A 23919-nucleotide genomic window follows, 5' to 3' on the forward strand; every position below is an offset into this window, starting at 1 on the left:
AGCCTTTGAGATGGCCTTTCCCAGATCTGTGCTTCTCTAATATCATTTCCTTGACTTGTCTGGAATGTGTTTATGCCTTTATTTTGTTTTGGTCTGTTGAAAATATGCCATATTGTTGGACTTTACATAGAGAGGGGGGAGTTTATTCTTCTGAACCAGCTTATCTTTTCTAAGATGAGGGGCCCAAAGCTATTCACAATACTGAAGGTGAGGCCTCACCAGTGCATTATAAAGCCTCAGCATCACATTCTTGCTCTTGTATTCGAGACCTCTTGAAATGAATGCTAACATTGCATTTACCTTCCTCACCACCGACTCAACCTGCAAGTTAATTTTCAGGATGTTCTGTACAAGGATTCCCAAGTCCCTCTGCATCTCAGGTTCTTGGATTTTCTCCCCATTTAGAAAATAGTCCCCAGTACCCTATCCTACCTCACCTGCCCATTAACATGTCCTGTCAATACTCCCATCAGTCATCGATAAAAATTGTCACTTACAGAGGCAAATCGGCCTTTCGACCTGCATACCACTGTGATGCTGAAAACCCCTCACAGTCACAGGGAGAACTTTAGGATTGATCTAGGCTTGCTGGTGTTCTGTGACAGGCTCACCACATACAGACACTGAACGCCCATTCAAAACAGAATAGTAACTGAGTTTGTATTCCAGAACACCCATTGGATGTGAATGTGAATCCTCAGACTGATAATCCGCTTCTACAAACTAGTTAATTTTGACGTTGCAATGCTAGAATACTCCAATTAATTCCATTGAAATAAATTCTGATACTGTCACACATATACAAAGCTGCATTTAATACCACATGTATATAGCTGGGGTGCCAAAGACTTTAGCTTTCTACTGTAGTAATTTATGTATTGCACTGACTCTGCTGCAAAAAAATACATATTTCATGAGGAATGTGAGTAAAGATGAATCAGATTCTGATATGGGTCTCTATTGTGGACCGAGAGTGGGAAATCATGCTTGGGAAAAGATGCAGAGAGAGGGGAAGGAGCGTGAAGCACCAGAAAAACATTCTATAATGATCAAGAAACCAAGTGTTTAGAATCACATGTCCTTGCCTGGTGTCTCAAGCCTTGGTGTGTCTGCACCCACATCTTCCCCCGCCTCAGCACTCCTTCTCTGGCACCAGTCCCACACCCCTCCTGCTGCGTTCCACCCTGTCCAATCCCAAAATCCTTTACTCCCTGTCGCAACGATAAACTTCCTCTCCTCTCCACATTGTGCGAAAGTCTTAGGCATCCAAGCTATTCAGTATATATACAGCTGAAGACATTTGCATAGTACTGTAATTCTAAGCTTCACCTCCCTGGGATCTCCCACACAGTATGAAAATGAAAGTTCACCGCTGGCAAAAAGAACCAAGCCTCATCATGAAACTCAATACATTGGGAAAAACACGAGACACTTACCTCTGACTTCCAGATTATATGGTACTGAAAGTTGGAGCCTGTCTTGATCAAACACACCACACGTCCATTTCCCTCTGTCTCTCTCAGCTTTCTGTATGATCAGACTCAGTGATTTCTCGTCCCCAGTCAGTGTTTTGTCTCCAACAGTTTCACCGTCTCCGTTGATCCAAACCAGTCTGGTTGATGCAGTGACGTCAGACACAGAGCAGCTCAGGGTAAATGTGTCTCCCTCAGTCACCGTATCAGACAGTTCAGCTGTGACTGTGGAAACAAGAAAAGCGTTATTAGTCTCTTTAAAAACAGGAGCGACATTCTGCACAAAAGCAAAATGCTGTGATTTTGGGAAATGTGTTGTCACACATTCTGTCTCCTACCTTTAACTGTGATTAGTGTGATAGTCCTAAATACACTTAATCCCAGAGTACAGGTGTAATCTCCTGCATCTTCAAACACCACAGGAAAAACCCTCACACTGAAATTCCTGCCATTAAAACGTGTCTCTGTGAACATCAGTCGATTCACAAAGTGACTCTCATTGACACTCATGGGCTGAGATTTCAATGCTGTTGCAATTGTTTTCCTCAGATTTTGATGAAGACGTGACAGCCAAGTCCAGGCAGCACTGTTGTGAACAAAACGACTGTAACAGAGGAAGTGGAATTCACTGTCATCCGTTGCTGAGCGATAAAGTGAGTAACGTTTATTATGTCGACCTGCATGAAAAAGAGGAGAACTCGTTAAAATGTTACAATGTCATTCCGAAGCAAGTGATGAGAAGCCGCCATCAAACCATCAGACATAGGAGCAGCATTAGGGCCATTCAGCCATCGAGTCTCCTCCATCACTACATCATGGCTGATTTATTATCCCTCTCAAATCCATTCTTCTGTCTTCTCCTGTTAACCTTTGATGCCCTGAGTAATTATGAACTTATCAATCACCACTTTAAATTAATTCGACAGATTCACAAACCTCTGGCTAAAAAGGTTCCTCTTCGTCTCCGTCCTAAATGCATGACGCTCTGTTCTGAGGCTGTGCCCTCTGTGTCTTGACTTGACAAATCAGAAACATCCTCTCCACAGCCACTCTGTTACAATGTTTGATATGTTTCAATGAAAACTCCCTCATTTTTCTAAACTCCAGAGAGGACAGGCTTCGAGCCATCAAATACTCCACATTCTCATTCTCATTCCTTTCGTTCTCAGAGTCATTCTCATGACACTCCTCTGGACCCTCTCCAAAGCCAGAACATCCTTTCTGAGATTAGAGGCCCAAAACTGCTCACCACTCTCCAAGAACAGTCTGCATAATGTTTATAAAGCCTTAACATCCTTGCTTTTATATCCTACACCTCTCAAAATGAGCCTGATTCTGGTCGCTGAAGCCAGAATCACATCAAATACAATAAAGACTTGGTGGGAAGGGTCAGTGAGAGAGAGAATGGTTTGTTGTTCAGTGTTGCTGTGTGAACCGGGACCCAGTGCTGAGTGTGAGTAGGAAATACTGGTGGTTGTCATGTGGACTCTTGCTTCTTGTAACACTTTGGCATGAGTAACACTTTGATATCCACCACTCAAGTTGAACAATTACAGTACCGAACCGTGATTATGATTGGTTTTAATCTCAGGGCAGGAGAATGTAGCGCTGACATTTTGAATGACCTACTGGAATGATCGGTATGATCCAAATATAACTAATTTACTTTAGGTGACTGGTAATGATGTAAACTGAAATTGTTCCCGTCGCAGATTTGCTTCTCCTGATCTATGTTTTATTTTCCTCAATGTCCTCTAATTCCCAGATCTCAGTCACAGGGTTAAACGGCAGGGAAGCAGATCCTTCGGTTCAACTCTTCCACGCTGAACAAGATGTTACACAAATGGGACGAGCTTAGATCGGCATGGACCAATTGTGTTGAAAAGCCTGTTTCCATGCTGTACGACTCCATAGTTTACAGACTGCCAATGTCTCCTCCTTCATACTGTTGATATGCATCAGGATATCACTGTTTTCTGGCCTAAATTCACTAATTTCCATGTCATCTGCAAGGTCAATACTGATGAGTATCCACACAGACCTGGCCATGAACTCTTCCTGTATTATTTTTAACAAACTCCTACCAGACAGATATATTCCAGCCCAATTCCTACAATGAAGTAACAACACTTACCTGTGCCTACAGTAAAATCTGATTTGATTGTGAGAACAATGTTTCCGTTTTCCTGCACTTCACACTGATACAACTCCCCATCCTCCACTGTAACGTGTTGGACCATCAGATAGACAGTGTTATTCAGACGGATCTGATCAGTGTTTCTCCTGTTCTGCTGGGATGAGCCCACTGGTTTCCAGTGGAGACTAACGGTATCTAGGAGTCTGGAGATGGTACAGCTGAGGGTGATGTCACTGCCCTCCACAGGCCTCTGTGGTCTCGTCTCAACTGTGAGAAATACAAACATAAAACAAAATGACACAGGAGCAGAATTAGTCCATACTGACATTTGTGTCTGCTCTGCCATTTGATTTTCTTTCTCAACCCTTTTCTCTTGCCTTTTCCTTGTAACCTTTCACACCCTTATGAATCAAGAACCTCTTCACCTCTGCTTTAAATTAATCTAATGACTTGAACTCCACAACCACCCATGGCAATGAATTCCATAGTTTCTGCATCCTCTGGCTAAAGAAATTCCTCCTCATCTCTGTCCTATGGGATATTCGTGTAGTCTGAGGCTGTGCCCTCTGGTCCGAGACTCTCACAATGGTAAACATCATCTGCACATCTGATCTATATCAGCCTTTCAATATTTGGTGGGTGTATTGAATGAGTGGAGTGAGTAGTAACATATCCAATGATTGGATTCAAACTGACCTCAGGATGTGACTGTGATCAGCACTTGTGTCTTGCTACAGAACAGAAAGAGTGTTGGGTCTCCGACACAGAATAACACAGTGGGGACACAAACTCTCAGTCTGGTTACACCAAATTCAGTGAGACAGAGCAGGGGGAATTAACTCTTTACCACACCTCCTGAACCTGATGGAATGTCACGGTTCAACTTAGGGTCACACAGTTTGGACACTATCTGTGGATGCCAACCATGGGGTGGTGCCCTGACACAGAGGCTAGTGCTGCTGTTTCACAGCTCCAGTGACCGTGGATCAATCTTGAGCTATGTTGCTATCCGGAAATGGTACCTTCTCCCTGAAATCCTGTGGCTTTCACTCAAGTGATCTTGCCGTATCCCAAACACATACGGCTCAGTCGGTTGTTTGGGCATGTACCAATCTAGTTTGACTCTATCTTTGGATTGCTGGCACACTTCATTAAGACCCCACCCCATCATGTACAATGATACAGTGTGCATAAAGCCATTATCAAAAGTGGTGGCAGGCCCAGAAATTATTTAAATCATGAAAATAAACAATTTTTCAAACTTTTCAAATCTTAGTCCCACTTACCTTTGATCCCAAAAATTTCGTATTGCTTCAGGATTTCATAACTCGGTTCTGTTTGCGCCAGGATGATAGATCCTGCAAATTTCAATGTGGGATCCCAAATTGTCAAGTCAATAGTATCAGTGTTAGTCTCCATTTCACGAAAGATGCCATGGAATGAGGAGTTTGCTTCCAGTTGTGGGGTCCACCCTCTGGATCCTTCTTTAGAAAATGTCACAAGTCGCTGGGTGACCTGTGTGAAGCTTGGTCTCCAATCCCACACAACAGGGCCATTTCCAGGATTGTCTGGTCCAGTTAACATAATGTTATCCGTCTTACCGAAAATATAAAAATGATTGGGATTTTCTGTAAAAAAAAAGAAACAATGAAAGTGCTTTAGTATGAAATCACAGATGTTTAATTCTACTTCATTCAGTATTAGTGTTCCATTGGTGCAGAATTACTTTTTTATCAGTTGATCACAACATAACCACAAACACAATAAAGTGGTAAGTTGGTTCATAATTGTCATTCGTACAAGGTATGTGAAAATCTTTGTTAATCAGCCCTCCCCAGAGTTCATTTAATCTCTTCAGCACATTGAGGCAGTACTTGGGAAAACAATTACAGAATGCAGAATAAACTGTTACAGTTACCGAGAAAGTGTAGTGTAAACTGGCAATACACTACAATGCCATGATGAGGTGGATTGTGAGATCAAGAATCTATCTTATTGTACAAGAGATCCATTGAATTGTCGACTAAGAGCAGAACAGAGCTTTCATTGAAAAGGGATGATGCAGAAATTTTATAGGGAGGGTAGTCGTCCGTAGTTTGCAGGAGACAGATAACTGGGTGACTGTCAGGAGAAGGGGGGAAATACACAGCCAGTGCAGGGTACACCTGTGGCCGTTCCCCTCTATAATATGTGTATAACTTTACATACTTATTATTGAGGGTACTGACCTATCAGAGGGAGCCATGGTGACCGGGCCTCTCTCACTGAGTCTGGTGCTGTGGTTCAGAAGAGCAGAGAGGTGTAGAGGAGATTCCTTCATCAGAGGAACACAAACGGGATTCTGTAGGCCCATAGGGTCACTCGGATGGTATATTGCCTCTCTGGTGCCGGGTTGAGGGATGTTCCAGATCATGTCCGTGGTGTTGTAAAGGGCAGGGGTGAATGGTTGTACATACTGCTCATCTACAGGGGTCAGTATTACCGTGGACAGGAGGGTAAGAGAATTGCCAATGGATATACTGGGGTCAAGTCTGTGTTTGTTTTCCCTTTGGAGGGGTTTCTTAATGTGATAGTGAGCTGTACATTCTGACATATCAGACTCACCCACATGGGCATATTGATATCAAGAAGGTGATGTTGAGACTTAGAAAGTAGATGCAGGAGTAGGCCATTCGGCCCTTTGAGCCTGCACTGTCATTCAGTATGATCATGGCTGATCATCCAACTCAGAACCCCACCCCAGCCTTCCCTCTATACCCCCTGATCCCTTTAGCCACAAGTGCCATATCTAACTCCCTCTTAAATATAGCCAATGAACTGGCCTCAACTGTTTCCTGTGGCAGAGAATTCCACAGATTCACCACTCTCTGTGTGAAGAAGTTTTTCCTCATCTCGGTCCTAAAAGGCTTCCCCTTTATCCTCAAAACTGTGACCCCTCGTTCTGGACTTCCCCAACATCGGGAACAATCTTCCTGCATCTAGCCTGTCCAATCCCTTTAGGATTTTATACCTTTCAATAAGATCCCCCCCAATCTCCTAAATTCCAATGAGTATAAGCCTAGTCGATCCAGTCTTTCATCATATGAAAGTCCTGCCATCCCAGGAATCAATCTGGTGAACCTTCTTTGTACTCCCTCTATGGCAAGGGTGTCTTTCCTCAGATTAGGGGACCAAAATTGCACACAAAAGGTGTGGTCTCAGCAAGGCCTTGTACAACTGCAGTAGTACCTCCCTGCTCCTGTACTCGAATCCTCTTGCTATGAATGCCAGCATACCATTTGCCTTTTTCACCGCCTGCTGTACCTGCATGCCCACTTTCAATGACTGGTGTATAATGACACACAGGTCTCGTTGCACCTCCCCTTTTCCTAATCGGCCACCAATCAAATAATAATCTGTTTTCCTGTTTTTGCCACCAAAGTGGATAACCTCACATTTATCCACATTAAATTGCATCTGCCATGAATTTGCCCACTCACCTAACCTATCCAAGTGACCCTGCATCCTGTTAGCATCCTCCTCACAGCTAACACTGCCGCCCAGCTTCGTGTCATTCACAAACTTGGAGATGCTGCATTTAATTCCCTCATCTAAGTCATTAGTATATATTGTAAACAACTGGGGTCCCAGCACTGAGCCTTGCGGTACCCCACTAGTCACTGCCTGCCATTCTGAAAAGGTCCCGTTTATTCCCACTCTTTGCTTCCTGTCTGCCAACCAATTCTCTATCCACATCAATATCTTACCCCAATACCGTGTGCTTTAAGTTTGCACACTAATCTCCTGTGTAGGACCTTGTTAAAAGCCTTTCGAAAATCCAAATATACTACATCCACTGGTTCTGTGACTGTGTTTAGTTTGTTCATAATGATAGTAAAATGCTGCTGCTTTAAAATAAACATGTAAAATGTCTCTTACCTGTTTTATGTGTAAAATCCTACATTGGGCATCCCACTGCTCTCAAACAATTCCAGACAATGTCCTGTTGACCGAAACAGCCACTGTGAAGCTGCCAGTGTTTTGTGAGCAGTAGACTGCCGCCTGATTTGAAAGGGTGCAAGGCCAATTCATACTGTGAGAAATCACTGCTGACAATACCAAATTTTACAACATCATAGCATCACTAAGTTGTTCTACTGCAGCCAGAGTGGTGAGTTTATTAGTAGACTTGCCTGCACGCGATAAATATGTCACACTGAAAATTCACCGATTACAGACTTTTGGACTGTCTGAGTCGGAGGTACGTTGTTCCTCCTCCTTTCCCTGTCTCAGTAAGCCCTGTCAGCACAGCCTCGAATAGTTTCATTCCTGTGGCTCCGAAACACACATCACCGGGTCGATGCTTTTACCATTCACGCTTTGGCACAAACACCATGCAGCTTCGACAGTGCCAGCACATCGGGACATCGGAGGTCTGTCAACACCCTGGGTTCCAGCTGCCAGGGTCGAATATTGTTCATTACAAACACCCTTCCAGAACGACGCTTCCTGTGCGACAGGGCCGCTCCAGTGAGTGTGCTGCCAGTGTCATCCATAAAACAGAGAGTGACTGATCCTCAATGGAGACTGCCAACAGCAGCAGGGTCCGGACTTGTGGGACACGACATGTGACACTCTGCTTCAGTGGATGGTGCTACATATGGGACTTTGTTTTGGCTAAAGTTGCTAGATATCTGCTCGGCGCAGATATCTTCTATGTCAAAAAGACTTCGGAGATCTAAAGAACTAGTGGTTTGTGGACACAAAGGACTTTTGGTTATTACCCTGTACCCCCAGTAAGTTCCACCAGCACACTTCCACAACTGGCCCATCCGTGTAGACTGGACTCAGGAAAGCTGGCCAGCACAAAAGCTGTGTTTGCAAACATGGAAATGCTTGGCTTTGTGTTCAGGTTGAATAGCCCTTGGGCTTCACCACCACTCCCCCACTTGGTCGCTAAGTCCGATGATGGTTGCTGTCCATGCAGGGATTACCTCCTCCTTAATGAGGCCACAACCCCAATTATTACCCAGACCCACATACTCAAGGGTTTTCAGCACATTTAGCCAGAAAGATGAAATTTTCTAAAGTGGTCTTATTGAGGGGCTACCATCAGGTGCCTATGTGAAGTGAGAAAATTCCCAAAACAGCAGCTATATCTCCGTTTGGCCTCCTTGGGTTTGTGTGCATGCTGTTGGGGCTGAAACATGCAGCGACTGATGAACTCTATGTTAAAAGATTTAGATTTCCTTTTTGTTTAGCGAGACGACATGCTTGTCGCCAGCGCATCCAAAACCAAACACTTATCACATCTCCACACACCTTTCAAGTGCTTAAGCCAACATTGTGTGATTATTGATCCCGTCAAATGCCTGTTCTGGTTGTCTACTATCAACTTTTTCAACCACCACATCTCCGCAGAAGGCGTGACCCCAGCCATCAAATGTCACCAGTATTATGGAGTTTCTACTGCCCTGCACTACCAAAGCAATATAAGAGTGTTTGGGTATGGTGAACTCCTATCACCAGTTAATTCTGCAAGCTGCTGAATTTATGCTTCCCTTGTATAGTGCCCTTCAAGGCACTGACCCTAATCACATTCTTCAGTAGTCTGCAGACATGATCAGAGCATTTGATGAGACGAAACAAGCTCTTTCAAATGTGACTTAACTGTGCACACAATTGCCAAAGTGTCAAAAGCCATAGAACATAGAATAGTACAGCACAGTACAGGCCCTTCGGCCCACAATGTTGTGCCAACCCTCAAACCCTGCCTCCCATATAAGCCCCCACCTTTAATTCCTCCATATACCTGTCTAGTAGTCTCTTAACCTAGTGTATCTGCCTCCACCAGTGACTCGGGCAGTGCATTCCACGCACCAACTACTCTCTGAGTGAAAAACCTTCCTCTAATATCCCCCTTGAACCTCCCATCCCTTACCTTAAAGCCGTATCCTCTTGTATTGAGCAGTGGTGCCCTGGGGAAGAGGCGCTGGCTATCCACTCTATCTATTCCTCTTATTATCTTGTACACCTCTATCATGTTTCCTCTCATCCTCCTTCTCTCCAGAGAGTAAAGCCCTAGCTCCCTTAATCTCCGATCATAATGCATACTCTCTAAACCAGGCAGCATCCTGGTAAATCTCCTCTGTACCCTTTCCAATGCTTCCACATCCTTTCTATAGTGAGGCGACCAGAACTGGACACAGCTGCTGTCGCTTCAGTCGATGCCAGCCTTCCTCAATATTTGCCCTGGACTGTTCCTGACTGTTTAATTAGAATGGGCCATTTTCTTTTGTAATTCTTTACTAACCCTTTAGTTAATACTCAGAAATATATTTCCTTTAATTATATGCAGTATACTATCTGTTATTTTGTGGCGTTAATTTGTAACAGAGTAACAAATGACACAGCACCCACACAAACTGGGGTTTGGGGTGGGATCGAGCACGCCTCAAGCTCGCGAGTTTGCGGGGCCAGAGGGTGTCTCCCCTAGACTTATACAGCCAAGCAAACCAGAGTGTTTTATATTCAATGCTGGGTTGAACTTGAGATGACCACACATGGTTTTCACCTTCAACTGAAATTAGATGATCTCTATCCTTGCTCTTGATGCTAATTCAGCAAGAAAAAGCTTGCTCACACATGTAAGAAGTTGAAAACTGCAGCAAAATGTTCATTGTTTTCCTGTAAATGGCTGGATATTCTTCTTTCACAGAAATCCAGAACTTGTCCAGGAGCAGGTCAGTAAATCTCATCTTGAATGCACAATGAGACGGCAGCTCACAAAGTTCTTCCTCTTCTCCCAAAGACAAGTTCTCAGGCTGAGCAGAAGATTCGGAGAAAGTGTCCCTCATCTAGTCATACACTTGTGTTGAAAGGGAGGAAAAGTACTGTTCAATTTTGTTCTGCATTTCTTCCAGGTGGTTGTCAATAAGACTTTAGACTTTCTGACATCCTTCCTCACTTTCAAACCCAGGAAGCAGTGGAAGCATTTCAAGATTTCCTTTTGCAACATGATTTTTCCAAAGATTTGATTTCCTTTTGAATCCAAGAAGCTTGTCACTTGAAGTCAAGACAGGGCCTTACAGAGACTTGTTCAACTGATTCATATGATGAAAAATGAAGTAAGTACACTAGTTTCTACGGCCTAATTTAAGAATGTATTATTGGGCGGTTAATATACGTTATGCGTGTTCTTGGTTATATTGGAACGATAAAAAGGAACAACCAACTTGGGTTGATCTGGAATTGAAACAATTTCATTTAACTTCGTTATTAGGAGCTCCTTCACCTGTACAATTAGCCAAAATTTCTATTCTAAATATAAATCCTATGATTAATCAATCATTACGAATCTGGTACCAGTTTCGTAAGTTTTTTAATCTTAAAAAATTCAACCTTTTTAGTTTAATTTATCAAAACTATTTATTTAAACCTTCACTTAGTGATCCTACCTTTTCTCTTTGGAGGAATAAAGGAATTTTTTTCTTTTATGGACTTGTTTCAAGGAGGCTGATTGATGTCCTTTGAAAAATTAGTAACTAAATACTCTCTCTCATATTCACATTTTTTGCAATATCTTCAGGTCAGACATTTCTTACAAGAATATTTAAGTAATTTTCCATATATACAAGACTCTTACCTGTTAGACATTATTATAAAAATGAACCCTTCAGTGAAAGGTTTTATTGGGAAAATTTATAATTTACTATTACAACAGGATAACTATCCTTTACTTAAGATTAAGCAAGATTGGGAAAGAGAGCTTAACATGACCTTGATAACAGAGGATTGGTTGCGAATTCTGAAGCTGGTTAACTCTTCTTCGATTTGTGTCAGTCATTCTCTAATTCAATTTAAAATTGTATATTGTTATTATTTGACAAAGGAGAGATTGTCTAAAATATTTCCTAATGTAAATAGTCAGTGTGATAGATGCAAAACTGAGATAGCTACACTGACACATATGTTTTGGTCATGCTCTGTATTGAAACAATTTTGGAAATCTATTTTTTCCACAATTTCTAAAGCTTTAAAAATCAATTTAAAATCTAATAAATTGACAGTTTTGTTTGGTATAATTCCTCAACATATTCACGGTATTTCTATATCAGACCAATACGTAATTGCATTTGTCACATTATTGGCTAGAAGGGCTATTTTGTTAAAATGGAAAGATGCCTCTGCTCCCACTTTGATACAATGGTTCTCTCAGGTGATGTTATGTCTTAGTTTGGAAAAAATTAGAAGTCGAACTTTTGATCGTAGATTTGACTTCGAGAAAAGCTGGGGTTCTTTTGCCCGTTATTATCATTTGATTTGAGTTAATAAAGATGGTCCTTTTCTGATGCTTGGGTATATGGATTTGGCTGGCGGATTGATGTCTTTTTTTTTTATGGAAGCTTGTATGACGTATAGCTCTGGGTTTGTGCTCCAAATGGGTTTTTTCCCATTTTTTTTGTTATTAGGGTTTTTTTTTCTGTTTTAGTTAGTACGGGTTCTTTTTTTTCTTTCTTTCTTTTTTCCATATAAAAAGCTTTAACATTTTGTTGTTTTTATTATTATTGATATACTGTTCCACTTGGTTGATAGTTTAACTCTTACTCTACATATGGATATGTTGTCTTGATTATATTGATGTATTTTTCTCTGTTGTTGATTTTCAATAATAATTAATAAGATTTAAAAAGAAAAAGAAAGACTTTTGAGATTGCCTAACATGTTTTGCTTTGAAATAGCAATGGCACTCACTCCTGCTCCTTGACACCCAAAGACCTCTGGCACACTGTTCGTGTCTTCCACAGAGAAAACTAATGCTAAATTTCTTTGCCACCCAATACTTCCTCACCAGCATCATTTTCCAATGGTCCAATATCAACTCTCGCCTCCACTTTATTTTTATAAAACTGAAAACCTTTTGGTATCCTGCTTTGACTTATCTGCTAGTTTGTCCTCATCTTTTCCCTTCTTATAGCTTTATTAGCTGCCTTCTTGTTGGATTTTGAAGTTTTCCAATTATCCAACTTCCCATTCACTTTTACTACCTTACTGACTGAAATTTTAGTGTTTTAAGATTCCAGTACTCATTTAAAATAATCAGAAATGTTACATGTCATATGGCTGTGATTTTCAGTTAAATGTCTTCTCAGTTTTGAAACGTAGAAACATAGAAAACCTACAGCACAATACAGGCACTTCAGCCAACAAAGTTGTACCAATCATGCCCCTACCCTAGAACTTACTAGGCTTACCTATAGCCCTCTATTTTTCTAAGCTCCATGTACCTATTCAAAAGTCTCTTAAAAGACCCTATCGTATCCGCCTCCACCACCTTTGCCGGCAGCCCATTCCACACACTCACAACTCTGAGTAAAAAACTTACCCCTAACATCTCCTCTGTACCTACTCCCCAGCACTTTAAACCTGTGTCCTCTTGTGGCAACCATTTCATCCCTGGGAAAAACCCTCTGACTATCCATACAATCAATACCTCTCGACATCTTATACACCTCTATCAGGTCACCTCTTATCCTCCGTCACTCCAAGGAGAAAAGGCTGAGTTCACTCAAACTATCCTCATAAGACATGCTCCACAATCCAGGCAACATCCTTGTAAATCTCCTCTGCACCCTTTCTATGGCTTCCACATCCTTCCTGTAGTGAGGCGACCAAAACTGAGCACAGTACTCCAAGTGGCGTCTGACCAGGGTCCTATATAGCTGCAACATTACCTCTCGGCTCCTAAATTCAGTTCCACGATTGAAGAAGGCCAATACACCGTATGCCTTCTTAACCAGAGAGTCAACCTGCACAGCTGCTTTGAGTGTCCTATGGACTTGGACTCCAAGATCCCTCTTATCCTCCACACTGCCAAGAGTCTCACCATTAATACTATATTCTGCCATCATATTTGACCCACCGAAATGAACCACCTCACTTACTGGTGCCATTGCTGCATTTGTAAGTTGTTTGCCACAGATGAGCACAATGGTTCAGACAACTTGAATCACCAGTCCATGTAAAACCCATTGATAAGTAGCTTTCATTGTAAAGGTGGGCTTTTTTGTGTCAGTTGTTATACTAGTGCAGTGAAATGACTCAGAAGATTGTAATTCTTCATCATAAACCTTATCAGAATTGTTGTAGGCCTAGGCCTAGAATCCTCCTCTTCCATCTCACGTCTCCTCCTCAAAAATCACCAGACTGGTCCGGCCCTAGACTGAAAGGCTCCCTCCAATTTTCTGCTACGCAAGTTGGGTTTACTTGCTCCCAGAAGTCAGTCAGCGGTGCGTAAGAGGAAGGAGGGAGAGGACTACTGGATAAACACGGTGCTACTGCACACTACCATACTGAACTGAGAGAGTCTAATAACTTTGTCAACGGGGCTGCTCAGTCACTGCTCTCCACCACAACCGCTAGCCTCGCACATCACGCAAAGTTCAAAAAACAATGATACTTTTTTAATCATGACCTCTCGTGAAAGCCTGGGTGAGAAACACTGGTATAAGCTGGCAGCTTTTGATTTGTTTGCAATAGAAGTAAAGGACGGCGGCTTTTGTTATGCTCATAAAATGTCTCTTGCCAGTTTTATTTGCAAATTCCTACATTAATGACCCTGACAGTCTAAGACGATTCCAGAGTTACTCAATGACATATTGACCAATGCAGTTGCTTTGAAGCTACCCAAGTTTTGGGAGCAGTTAACATGTGGTTGGCACAGACAGAAACCCAGTTCACGCTGCATGAAATCACTGTGGACATTACCAAATTTTACTCCACCGTAGCATCACTTCGCAGTTCCACTACAGCCAGAGTGGTATGTATACTGAAAGACCTGCCTGTGCATGATAAATACGTCGCTCTGAAAACATACCTATTACAGATTTTTGGACTGTCTGAGTCTGAGTGTGCCAATCTCCTTGCCTGGTGTAGATGATACTGGGCCATCAGAACTAATGGACCACAAGCTATCTCCCCTTGGGGATCACCATCCTTCCTTTATTTTTGAGGAACTCTTTGTGCAACAAATGCCTGATCAACAGGAAGGGGCTTCAACCAGGTCCACTGCCCGAGGATAAAAGGCGGGAGCTGTTCGCGGAGGCGTAATAGTGCTTTCACCTGCAGTCAATCATTGTTTGCGTTTAACTAAAGGAAGACAGGGGCAAGCACAGTGGCCATCGTATGAGTTGACTGAGCGGTGGTCTTCAAGCTTCAGTGAGTGACGATGACTCACAGAAAGTAAAGGAAGGGAAAGCTGAAGTTTTTTTCTTCTCATTTTTCATTTGCTCAACTCAGTAGAGAGGACAGGCAGGATAGTGCAATGCTCTACTCACAGGATGTGGGAAGGCAGGGGGGCCTCCAGTATCCCTGACACTACAACTGTGAAAAATGCATCCCGCTGCAGCTTCTGACAAACTGTGTTGAGGAGTTGGAACTAGAACTGAATGGACTTTGGATCATTCGAGAGGCTGAAGTGGTGATAGATAGAACTTATAGAAAGGTAGTTACACCCAAAGTATAGGACACAGAAAACTGTGTGACAGTCAAGAAGGGCAAAGGGGTTAAGGAGCCATAACAGTGTACCCTTATAGCCATCCTCCTCTACAGCAGGTAGATCACTTTGGATATTGTCAGGGGTGGATGACATAAAAGAGGACAGACACATTGGTCTGGGCTCTCGCACTGAATCTGCCTCTGTGACTCAGACAGGAAGGGGGAAGAAGAAGCAAGCTGTGTGATAGGGGAACGGGCAGCAGGTTCTATGGGTGAGATAATATGCTGCCTCCTGGGTGCCAGGGTCCAGTCTTTCTCAGATTGAGTCCTCAGCATTCTTAAAAGGGAAGGTGAACGGCCAGAAGTCGTGGTTCATGAAGGTGCCAATAACATGGGAGGATGAGTGATCAGGTTCTGCATAGGGAGTTCAGGGAGTTAGGTGCTAAGTTAAAGGGCAGAACCTCCAGAGTTGTGATTTCAAGATTGCTACCAGCGCCACGTGCTAGGGATGCTAGAACAAAGAAGATTATACAGTTTAATACATGGCCAAGAAGTTGGTGAAGGAGGGAGGGCATAAGATCTTTGGATGATTAGGCTCTCTTCCGGGGAAGGTGGGACCTTTACAGAAGGGACAGTTTGCACCTGAACTGCAGGGGGACTAATATCTAAGGAAAAAGGTTTGTTGATGCTGCATGGTGGTGTTTAAACTATAGTTGCAGGGGAATGGGAACCAGAATGCCAGAAGAGTTGGTGGAGAGGTTGTGGAGCCTGACCTTGATCAGATGTCAGACAAAGTTAGGAATCATAAGGTTGAGCATGGTGTGACAAAATTGAAAGGAGCGAATACAGGTCTGAAAGTTTTGTATCTGAATGTGCACAGTATATAGAATAAGGTAGATGAACTTGTAGCACAGTTGCAGATTGGCAGGTACGATGTTGCAGGCAACACAAGATCATGGCTGAAGGATTATATCTGGGAGCTTAATGTCCAGTTGTATTGAAAGGATATGCAGGAAGGCAGAGGGGGTTGGTAAAAATTATATCAAATTGTTAGAAAGAGGTGACATATGGTTGGAAGTTGTTGAATCATTGTGGATAGAGCTAAGGAACTACAAGGTAAAGAGATCCTGATGGGAGTTGTATACACACCCCCGAACAGTAGTGAGAATGTGGCCTACAGATTACAATGGGAGATAGAAAATGCTTGCAAAAAGAAGAATGTTACAATAGTCATGGCGGATTTCAATATGCATATGTATTAGAAAAATCAGGTTGGTGCTGGGTTACAGGAGGGGGTCTTCTAGAGTGCCTACAAGATGGCATTTTAGAGCAGCTCAAAGTTGAGCCCACAAGAAAATCAGCTATTGTGGATTGAGTGTTGTGTAATGAAACAGAGTTGATTCTAGAGTTTAAGGTAAAAGAACCCTGAGGGGAAATGATCATAATATGATGGAATTCACCCTGAAAGTTGAGAAGTCAGATGTGTCAGTATGGTAAGGGAATTGCAGAGGCATGAAAGGGCAGATGGCCAGAATTGATTGGAAAAGAACACTGTCAGGGATGACGACAGAGCAGCAATAGCTGGAGTTTCTGGAAGCAATTTGGAAGGCATAGGATAAGTACATCAGGAAGTGGAATATGTATTCTAAAGCAAAGAAAGCAGAACCATGGCTAACAAGAGAAGTCAAAGCCAACATAAAAGCAAAAGAGAGGGCATGTAACAGAGCAAAGATTATTGGGAAGCTAGAGAATTGAGGAGATTTAAAAACCAACAAGGCAACAAGAAAATCATTAAGAAGTTAAAGATGAAATTTGAAAGTTAATTATCCAATAATATTAAACTGGATAGCAAAAGTTTCTTCAGGTACGTAAAGTGTAAAAGAGAAACAAGAGTGGATATCGGACTGCTGCAAACAATACTGTAGAGGTAGTAATGGGGGACAACTAAATGGCGCACAAACTGTAAAAACCATTTTGCATCAGTCTTCCCTATGGAATACACTAGCTGTATTGTTGAAGTTCCAGAGAGTTAGGGGTCAGAAGGGTGTGAAGTTGAGAAGATTTTTGGGAAATGAAAGGTCTAAAGGAAGGTAAGTCACTTGGATCAGATGGTGCACACCCAGAGTTTTGAAAGAGTTTGCTGAAGAGATCATGGAGGCATTAGTTATAATCTTTCAAGAATCACAAGGTTATGGAATGGTTTTGGAAGACTGGAAAATTGCAAATGTCACACCACGTTTCAAGAAGGGAGAGAGGCAGAAGAAAGGAACCTATATGCTAGTTAGTCTGACCTCAGTGGTTGGGAAGATGTTGGATTTGATTATTAAGGATGAGGCTCAGGGTATTGGAAGCACATGATTAAATAAGCTATAGTCAGCATGGTTTCATCAAGGGAAGATCTTGCCCGTCAAATCTGTTGGAATTCATTGAAGAGATAACCAAGCAGGATAGACAAAGGAGAATTGGTTGATGTTGTATACTTGGATTTTCACTAGACTTTTGACAAGGTGCCACTTACGAGGCTGCTTAACAAGCTAGAGCCCATTGTATGACAGGAAAGATTCTAGCATGGAGAAAGCAGTGGCTAATTGGCAGGAGGCAGAAAGTGGGAATTAAGGGAAGCTTTTCTGACTGGCTGCTGGTAACTAGCGGTATTCAACAGGAGTGTGTGTTGAGACCAATTCTCTTTATGTAAATATGTTAATGATTTGGATGATAAATTTGATGGCTTTGTTGCAAAATTTGTAGATGGTAAGAAGAAAGGTGAAGAGGAAGGTAGTTTTGAGGATGTAGAGAGGCTACATAGGGACTTAGAAAAATTAGGAGAATGGCCAAAGATATGGCATATGGAATACAATGTTGGGAAGTGTATGGTCTTGCATTTTGATAAAAGAAATGAAAGGGTCGAATGTTCTAAAAGGAGAGAAAATACAAAATGCTGAGGTGCAAAGAGACTTGGGAATCCTTTTGTAGGACTCTTTAAAAGTTATTTTGCAGCTCGAGCCTGTGGTGAGGAAGGCAAATGCATTGTTGGCATTCATTTCAAGAGGACAAATATATATAAGGATGAATGTAATGTTGAAAGTTTATAAAACACTGCTGAGGCCTCACTTGGAGTGCTGTGAGTAATGAAATTGAAAGGCTTGTCAAACAGGGAGTGTCTGATGGCTCTGGGCCTGTATTCACTAGAATTCAGTAGAATAAGGGGTGATCTCATTGTCACCTGTCGAATGGTGAAAGGCCTTGATGGAGTGGATGTGGAGAGAATGTTTCCTAATGTGGGAGAGTCTAAAACTAGAGCACACAGGCTCAGAGTAGAGCAGTGTCCTTTTAGAATAGAGATGCGGAGCAATTTCTATGGCCAGAGGGTGGTGAATCTGTGGAATTCTTTGCCCAGACTGCTGTGGAGACCAAGTGTTTATGTATACTTAAGGGAGAGGTTGATAGATTCTTGATTGGTCAGGGCAAGAAGGGAAAGATGACTATGTTTAACATAAAGGCTACAGCTTTTGTTAAGCCTATAAAATGACTCTCACATGTTTTATTCATAGAATCCTACACAAACCAGAGAGTCATATTTCAGCTGTATAGAAATTGTTGGAGAATATTGCTTGGGACAGGAAGGTCTCACATCTGTACAACCAACATTAGGAATAGACAGCATGCCTTGTGTGGGGCATCTTCTCTTACGAACTTGATTGACTTTTTTTGAGGAATGACAAAGATGATTGGTGAGGGTAGGGCACTGAATGTTGTATACATGGAAATGGTAAACCTTTCAACATGATCCCAGTGATCAACTGATACTGAACATAAAACCACATTCGATCTATGGAGAGTTGGTCGATGGGATTCCAAATTGGCTTGGCTATAGTAGACAGAGGGAAGTGGTCTGATTGGAAACTCAGAGAGTACACAGAGGAAAGTGATAGACTGGTGTTAGTCTGACTGAAGGTCTGTGACCAGTAGTGTACCACAATGATCATTGATACGGGTCAATGACTTGGAGAAACATGTAAATAATTTGATTAGATTATGAGGGCATGCAGTCCTCTTTTATTGTCATTTGGTAATGCATGCATTAAGAAATGATACAATATTCCTGTGGTGTGATATCACAGAAACACAGGACAGACCAAGACTGAAAAACTAACAAAACCTCATAATTATAACATATGGTTACAACAGTGCAACAATACCATAACTTGATGAAGAGCAGTCCATGGCACAGTAAAAAAGTTCAAAGTCTCTTGAATGTCCCACATCTCGTGCAGATGGGCGAAGGAAGAAAACTCTCCATAGAAACCATGGAAACCATAAAAACTACAGCGCAGAAACAGGCCTTTTGGCCCTTCTTGGCTGTGCCGAACCATTTTCTGCCTAGTCCCACTGACCTGCACACGGACCATATCCCTCCATACACCTCCCATCCATGTATCTGTCCAATTTATTCTTAAATGTTAAAAAAGAACCCACATTTACCACCTCGTCTGGCAGCTCATTCCATACTCCCACCACTCTCTGTGTGAAGAAGCCCCCCCCCTAATGTTCCCTTTAAACTTTCCCCCCTCACCCTTAACTCATGTCCTCTGGTTTTTTTCTCCCCTTGCCTCAGTGGAAAAAGCCTGCTTGCATTCACTCTATCCATACCCATCATAATTTTATATACCTCTATCAAATCTTCCCTCATTCTTCTACGCTCCAGGGAATAAAGTCCTAACCTATTCAACCTTTCTTTGTAACTGAGTTTCTCAGGTCCTGGCAACATCCTTGTAAACCTTCTCTGCACTCTTTCAACCTTATTTATATCCTTCCTGTAATTTGGTGACCAAATCTGAACACAATGCTCCAGATTCGGCCTCACCAATGCCTTATACAACCTCATCATAACATTCCAGCTCTTATACTCAATACTTTGATTAATAAAGGCCAATGTACCAAAAGCTCTCTTTACGACCTTATCTACTTGTGACGCCACTTTTAGGGAATTTTGTATCTGTATTCCCAGATCCCTCTGTTCCACTGCACTCCTCAGTGCCTTACCATTAACCCTGTATGTTCTACCTTGGTTTGTCCTTCCAACGTGCAATACCTCACACTTTTCTGTATTAAACTCCATTTGAAATTTTTCAGCCCATTTTTGAAGCTGGTCCAAGTCCCTCTGCAGGCTCTGAAAACCTTCCTCACTGTCTACTACACCTTCAATCTTTGTATCATCAGCAAATTTGCTGATCCAATTTACCACATTATCATCCAGATCATTGATATAGATGACAAATAACAATGGACCCAGCACTGATCCCTGTGGCACACCACTAGTCACAGGCCTCCACTCTGAGAAGCAATTCTCTACCACCACTCTTCAGCTTCTTCCATTGAGCCAATGTCTAATCCAATTTACCACCTCTCCATGTATACCTAGCGACTGAATTTTCCTAACTAACCTCCCATGCGGGACCTTGTCAAAGGTCTTACTGAAATCCATGCAGTCAATATCCACTGCCTTCCCTTCATCCACTTTCCTGGTAACCTCCTCGAAAAACTCCAATAGATTGGTCAAACATGACCTACCACGCACAAAGCCATGTTGACTCTCCCTAATAAGTCCCTGTCTATCCAAATGCTTGCAGATTCTGTCTGTTAGTACTCCCTCCAATAACTTACCTACGACCGATGTTAAACTCACCGGCCTATAATTTCCCGGATTACTTTTCGATCCTTTTTTAAACAACGGAACAACATGAGCCACTCTCCAATCCTCCGGCACCTCACCCGTAAACAGCGACATTTTAAATATTTCTGCCAGGGCCCCCGCAATTTCAACACTAGTCTCCTTCAAGGTCCGAGGGAACACTCTGTCAGGTCCTGGGGATTTATCCACTTTAATTTTCCTCAAGACAGCAAGCACCTCCTCCTTTTCAATCTGTACAGTTTCCATGATCTCACTACTTGATTCTCTCAATTCCATAGACTTCATGCCAGTTTCCTTAGTAAATACAGACGCAAAAAACCTATTTAAGATCTCCCTGCCAGCCCGACCACAGTCCGTCTCTGAGTCGTCCGAAAACTTCGATCTCCGATCAGCCTTCCGACACCGAGTACTGAGCACCATCTCTGCCGAATGGTTCAACCTCAGCCTCGGTCGCCAACAGCAGGCAAAGCCGGGGATTTTGGGGCCTACCCGCCGGAGATTCTCGATCGCGCAGTAGCAGCGACAGCAAGCCGGCATTTCAGAAATTTCTCCAGATGTTCCTCTGTGCTTTCACATCTGTCTCCATCAAATCAGAATTGTCCATGGCCCCTATTTAACAGATATGATATCATTTCACCGGAGAGCTGCGCGCGCTGTGTCACGCTGCCATCTTCTCCTCCCGCACCAGTATTTTATCATTGACATAAAATTTGGCAAAATATTGGGTAATGAAAAAGATTGACAAAGAATTCATTAGTTGTTAGATCAGTTATAAATTGGGACAGTGCAATGCCTGATGGAATATAATCCAAAGAAATATGATATGTTGAACTTCAGGAGAGCTTGATAGGGGCCTGGAATTTGCTGCCAGGGAAGGTGCTAGAAGCAGATATGGGAGCAACATTGAAGAGGTACTTAAACAAGTTCGAGATGAGGCAAAAGAGTAGAGCGATATACACCATGTGCAGACAGCTGTGCAGTTTAAATTGGCATCATGCTTGGCAAGGACACTGTGAAACAAAGAGCATGTTCCTGTGCTGTCCTGTTCACATTCCAAGGAGAAAAGTTCCCCAATCTAAAACATATTTATAATCTAGAGCAACACTGTGATGGCTCCTCCAAACCATTCTTTTAGAGATTGTAGGTTTTTTTTTTAACCAATTTTCAAACACAAACAAGTGAACGCCACCAAGAGCCTGTCCCGATCCAACCTTAAGGATGCCATAAAGAGGAAGTCTCACTAACACCTGTATTTCCTCAGGAATCAAGAGAAATTTGACTTGTCCCCATTGACCCTCAGCAACTTTTATTGATACACCATAGGAACCATCCAATCTGGATGTATCACAACTTGGTCTGGCAACTGCTCTGCACTTGGCCACAAGAAAATGCAGAGCTCTATACATAGCCCAGTGCAGTGTGGAAACCAGCATCACCTCCATGGGCTCCATCTATAATTCTTGCTGCTGCAGTAAAGCAGCTAACATAATCAATAACCCATCCTCCTCAGGAATTCTCTATTTTCCCCATTCCCATTGTACTGAAAGCATGTATCTCCAGGCTCCAGAACAGCTTCTAACTCACTGTTATAATAATGTTGATCAGCTCTCTAGTATGATCAGATGGACTCTTTATCTGGCAGTTGAACTTGTTTTGATGTTGCACCTAAATGCCTGCCCGCACTGCACTTTCTCTGCCACTGCTGCAGTTTATTCTACATTCTGTTTCTGTTTCCCCAGGTACGACCGAGACACACAGGGTAATGAATTGGTCTATATGAATAGCATGTAAGACAAGATTTCCACTGCACTTGCGACAATGATAAACCAACACCAATAAAAAGCACTATTGACTGAGGAGTATCTTCAGTAAATAACTCTGGATCAGAGAACAGTAACTTTGCAGAAGTTCCATATTTTTGACACTTTCAGATATTTCTCTCTTTTCAAATCATTGTACAAAACATTCAGTCTTTGAAATAGATGAATAATATGTGTTATGGAATACCAAGATGTCACAAACTGGGAGACAAGTTGGACAGGTTATCCTGGTAAGGTTGTTGAGATATTGTTTTAGTCTGGAAACTGAAAACATATTTTTGCAGACTGTAAGGTGAAGATTGTTATGTGCAGAATTGTGGACATAAAGACCACACTTGCTTTCTGAAAAACCAGTGCATGTTTCAAGACACAGGTAATAATACAAGGAATTGAAGCAGCAATAGGCCATTCAGCCCATCATGTTTGCTCTATCAGTATACAAGATCATATCTGACCTGCTTCCTCAGCACCATTTTTTTCTACTGACCCCATGTCCCATATTTACCTGAACATCCAAAACGTTAAAGATCCTTGCACTGGTATGATAGAGCATACACAATTCTGTACGACTGAAAATCATGAACAATCTCTTGTATCCAAAAAATCTTTTTTTTTTTCTCTTATCTTTGCCTGACTCTAGACACCCCAGAATTTTGTATGTTTGAGTGGGATCATCTTGCACTCTTTTAACCTCTGAATAATTCAGATCCAGTCCATTTCACCTGTTCTTGCTGAACAATATCCACAGCACCTCAATCATTGGAATATCTTTGGTGCACATCTCCATGTTATAACCAAACCATCTGCATTATTTTGTGTGCAACTTTACTGAAGGAACAGCTAAAAGTCCAGACACACCAGATCCACAGTCCCATCTGGTGAGTAGAAGCATTGAAAATGCAGAAAACAGCAGTGACTAATCAGTGAGCTAAAGTACTTACTTTGGGTGAAACCAGACTGAAGGAGCGAAACAAATAAACTGAGTATCAGAAGAGGAGGCATTTTGCTGCGGGCAATTTGAAGCCTCATTTCACAGATTCCATCCCTTTCCCTGTCAGAGTGAAACAAATAGTGGAACATGTAGATCCAGTCTCCTGAAACAACCTGAAGTAAATCTGAAGCTGGTTTAGTCAATGATTTTAATACCTCAGAATCTGAACAAAATGAAGACTGCGTATTCAATCATTCCAGTTGTAAACTTTAACTGTTCACAGACACTCCCCCTTCCTGTCACAACTTTTTTTCATTTCCAAGGTTCCTCTTTCATAGTCATAGTCATAGTCATACTTTATTGATCCCGTGGGGAAATTGTTTTTTGTTACA

General features: G+C 42.2%; 1 protein-coding gene across 1 annotated transcript in view; it reads right to left on the minus strand.

Moving 5' to 3' along the window:
* LOC134348859 (uncharacterized) overlaps positions 1-23674 on the minus strand; it is a 41433-nt gene extending 17759 nt beyond the window's left edge. Inside the window, exons 1-5 of the mRNA XM_063052641.1 lie at positions 23538-23674; positions 4896-5237; positions 3607-3876; positions 1811-2149; positions 1437-1697 (exon numbers count right to left, since the gene is read on the minus strand). Coding sequence (XP_062908711.1) covers positions 1437-1697; positions 1811-2149; positions 3607-3876; positions 4896-5237; positions 23538-23625 — 1300 coding nt within the window. The 5' untranslated portion in view covers positions 23626-23674. The remainder of the gene's footprint in view (positions 1-1436; positions 1698-1810; positions 2150-3606; positions 3877-4895; positions 5238-23537) is intronic.
* Positions 23675-23919: the final 245 nt, after the last annotated feature.

This window comes from Mobula hypostoma, chromosome 7, assembly GCF_963921235.1.
Source record: "Mobula hypostoma chromosome 7, sMobHyp1.1, whole genome shotgun sequence".
NCBI lineage: Eukaryota > Metazoa > Chordata > Chondrichthyes > Myliobatiformes > Myliobatidae > Mobula > Mobula hypostoma.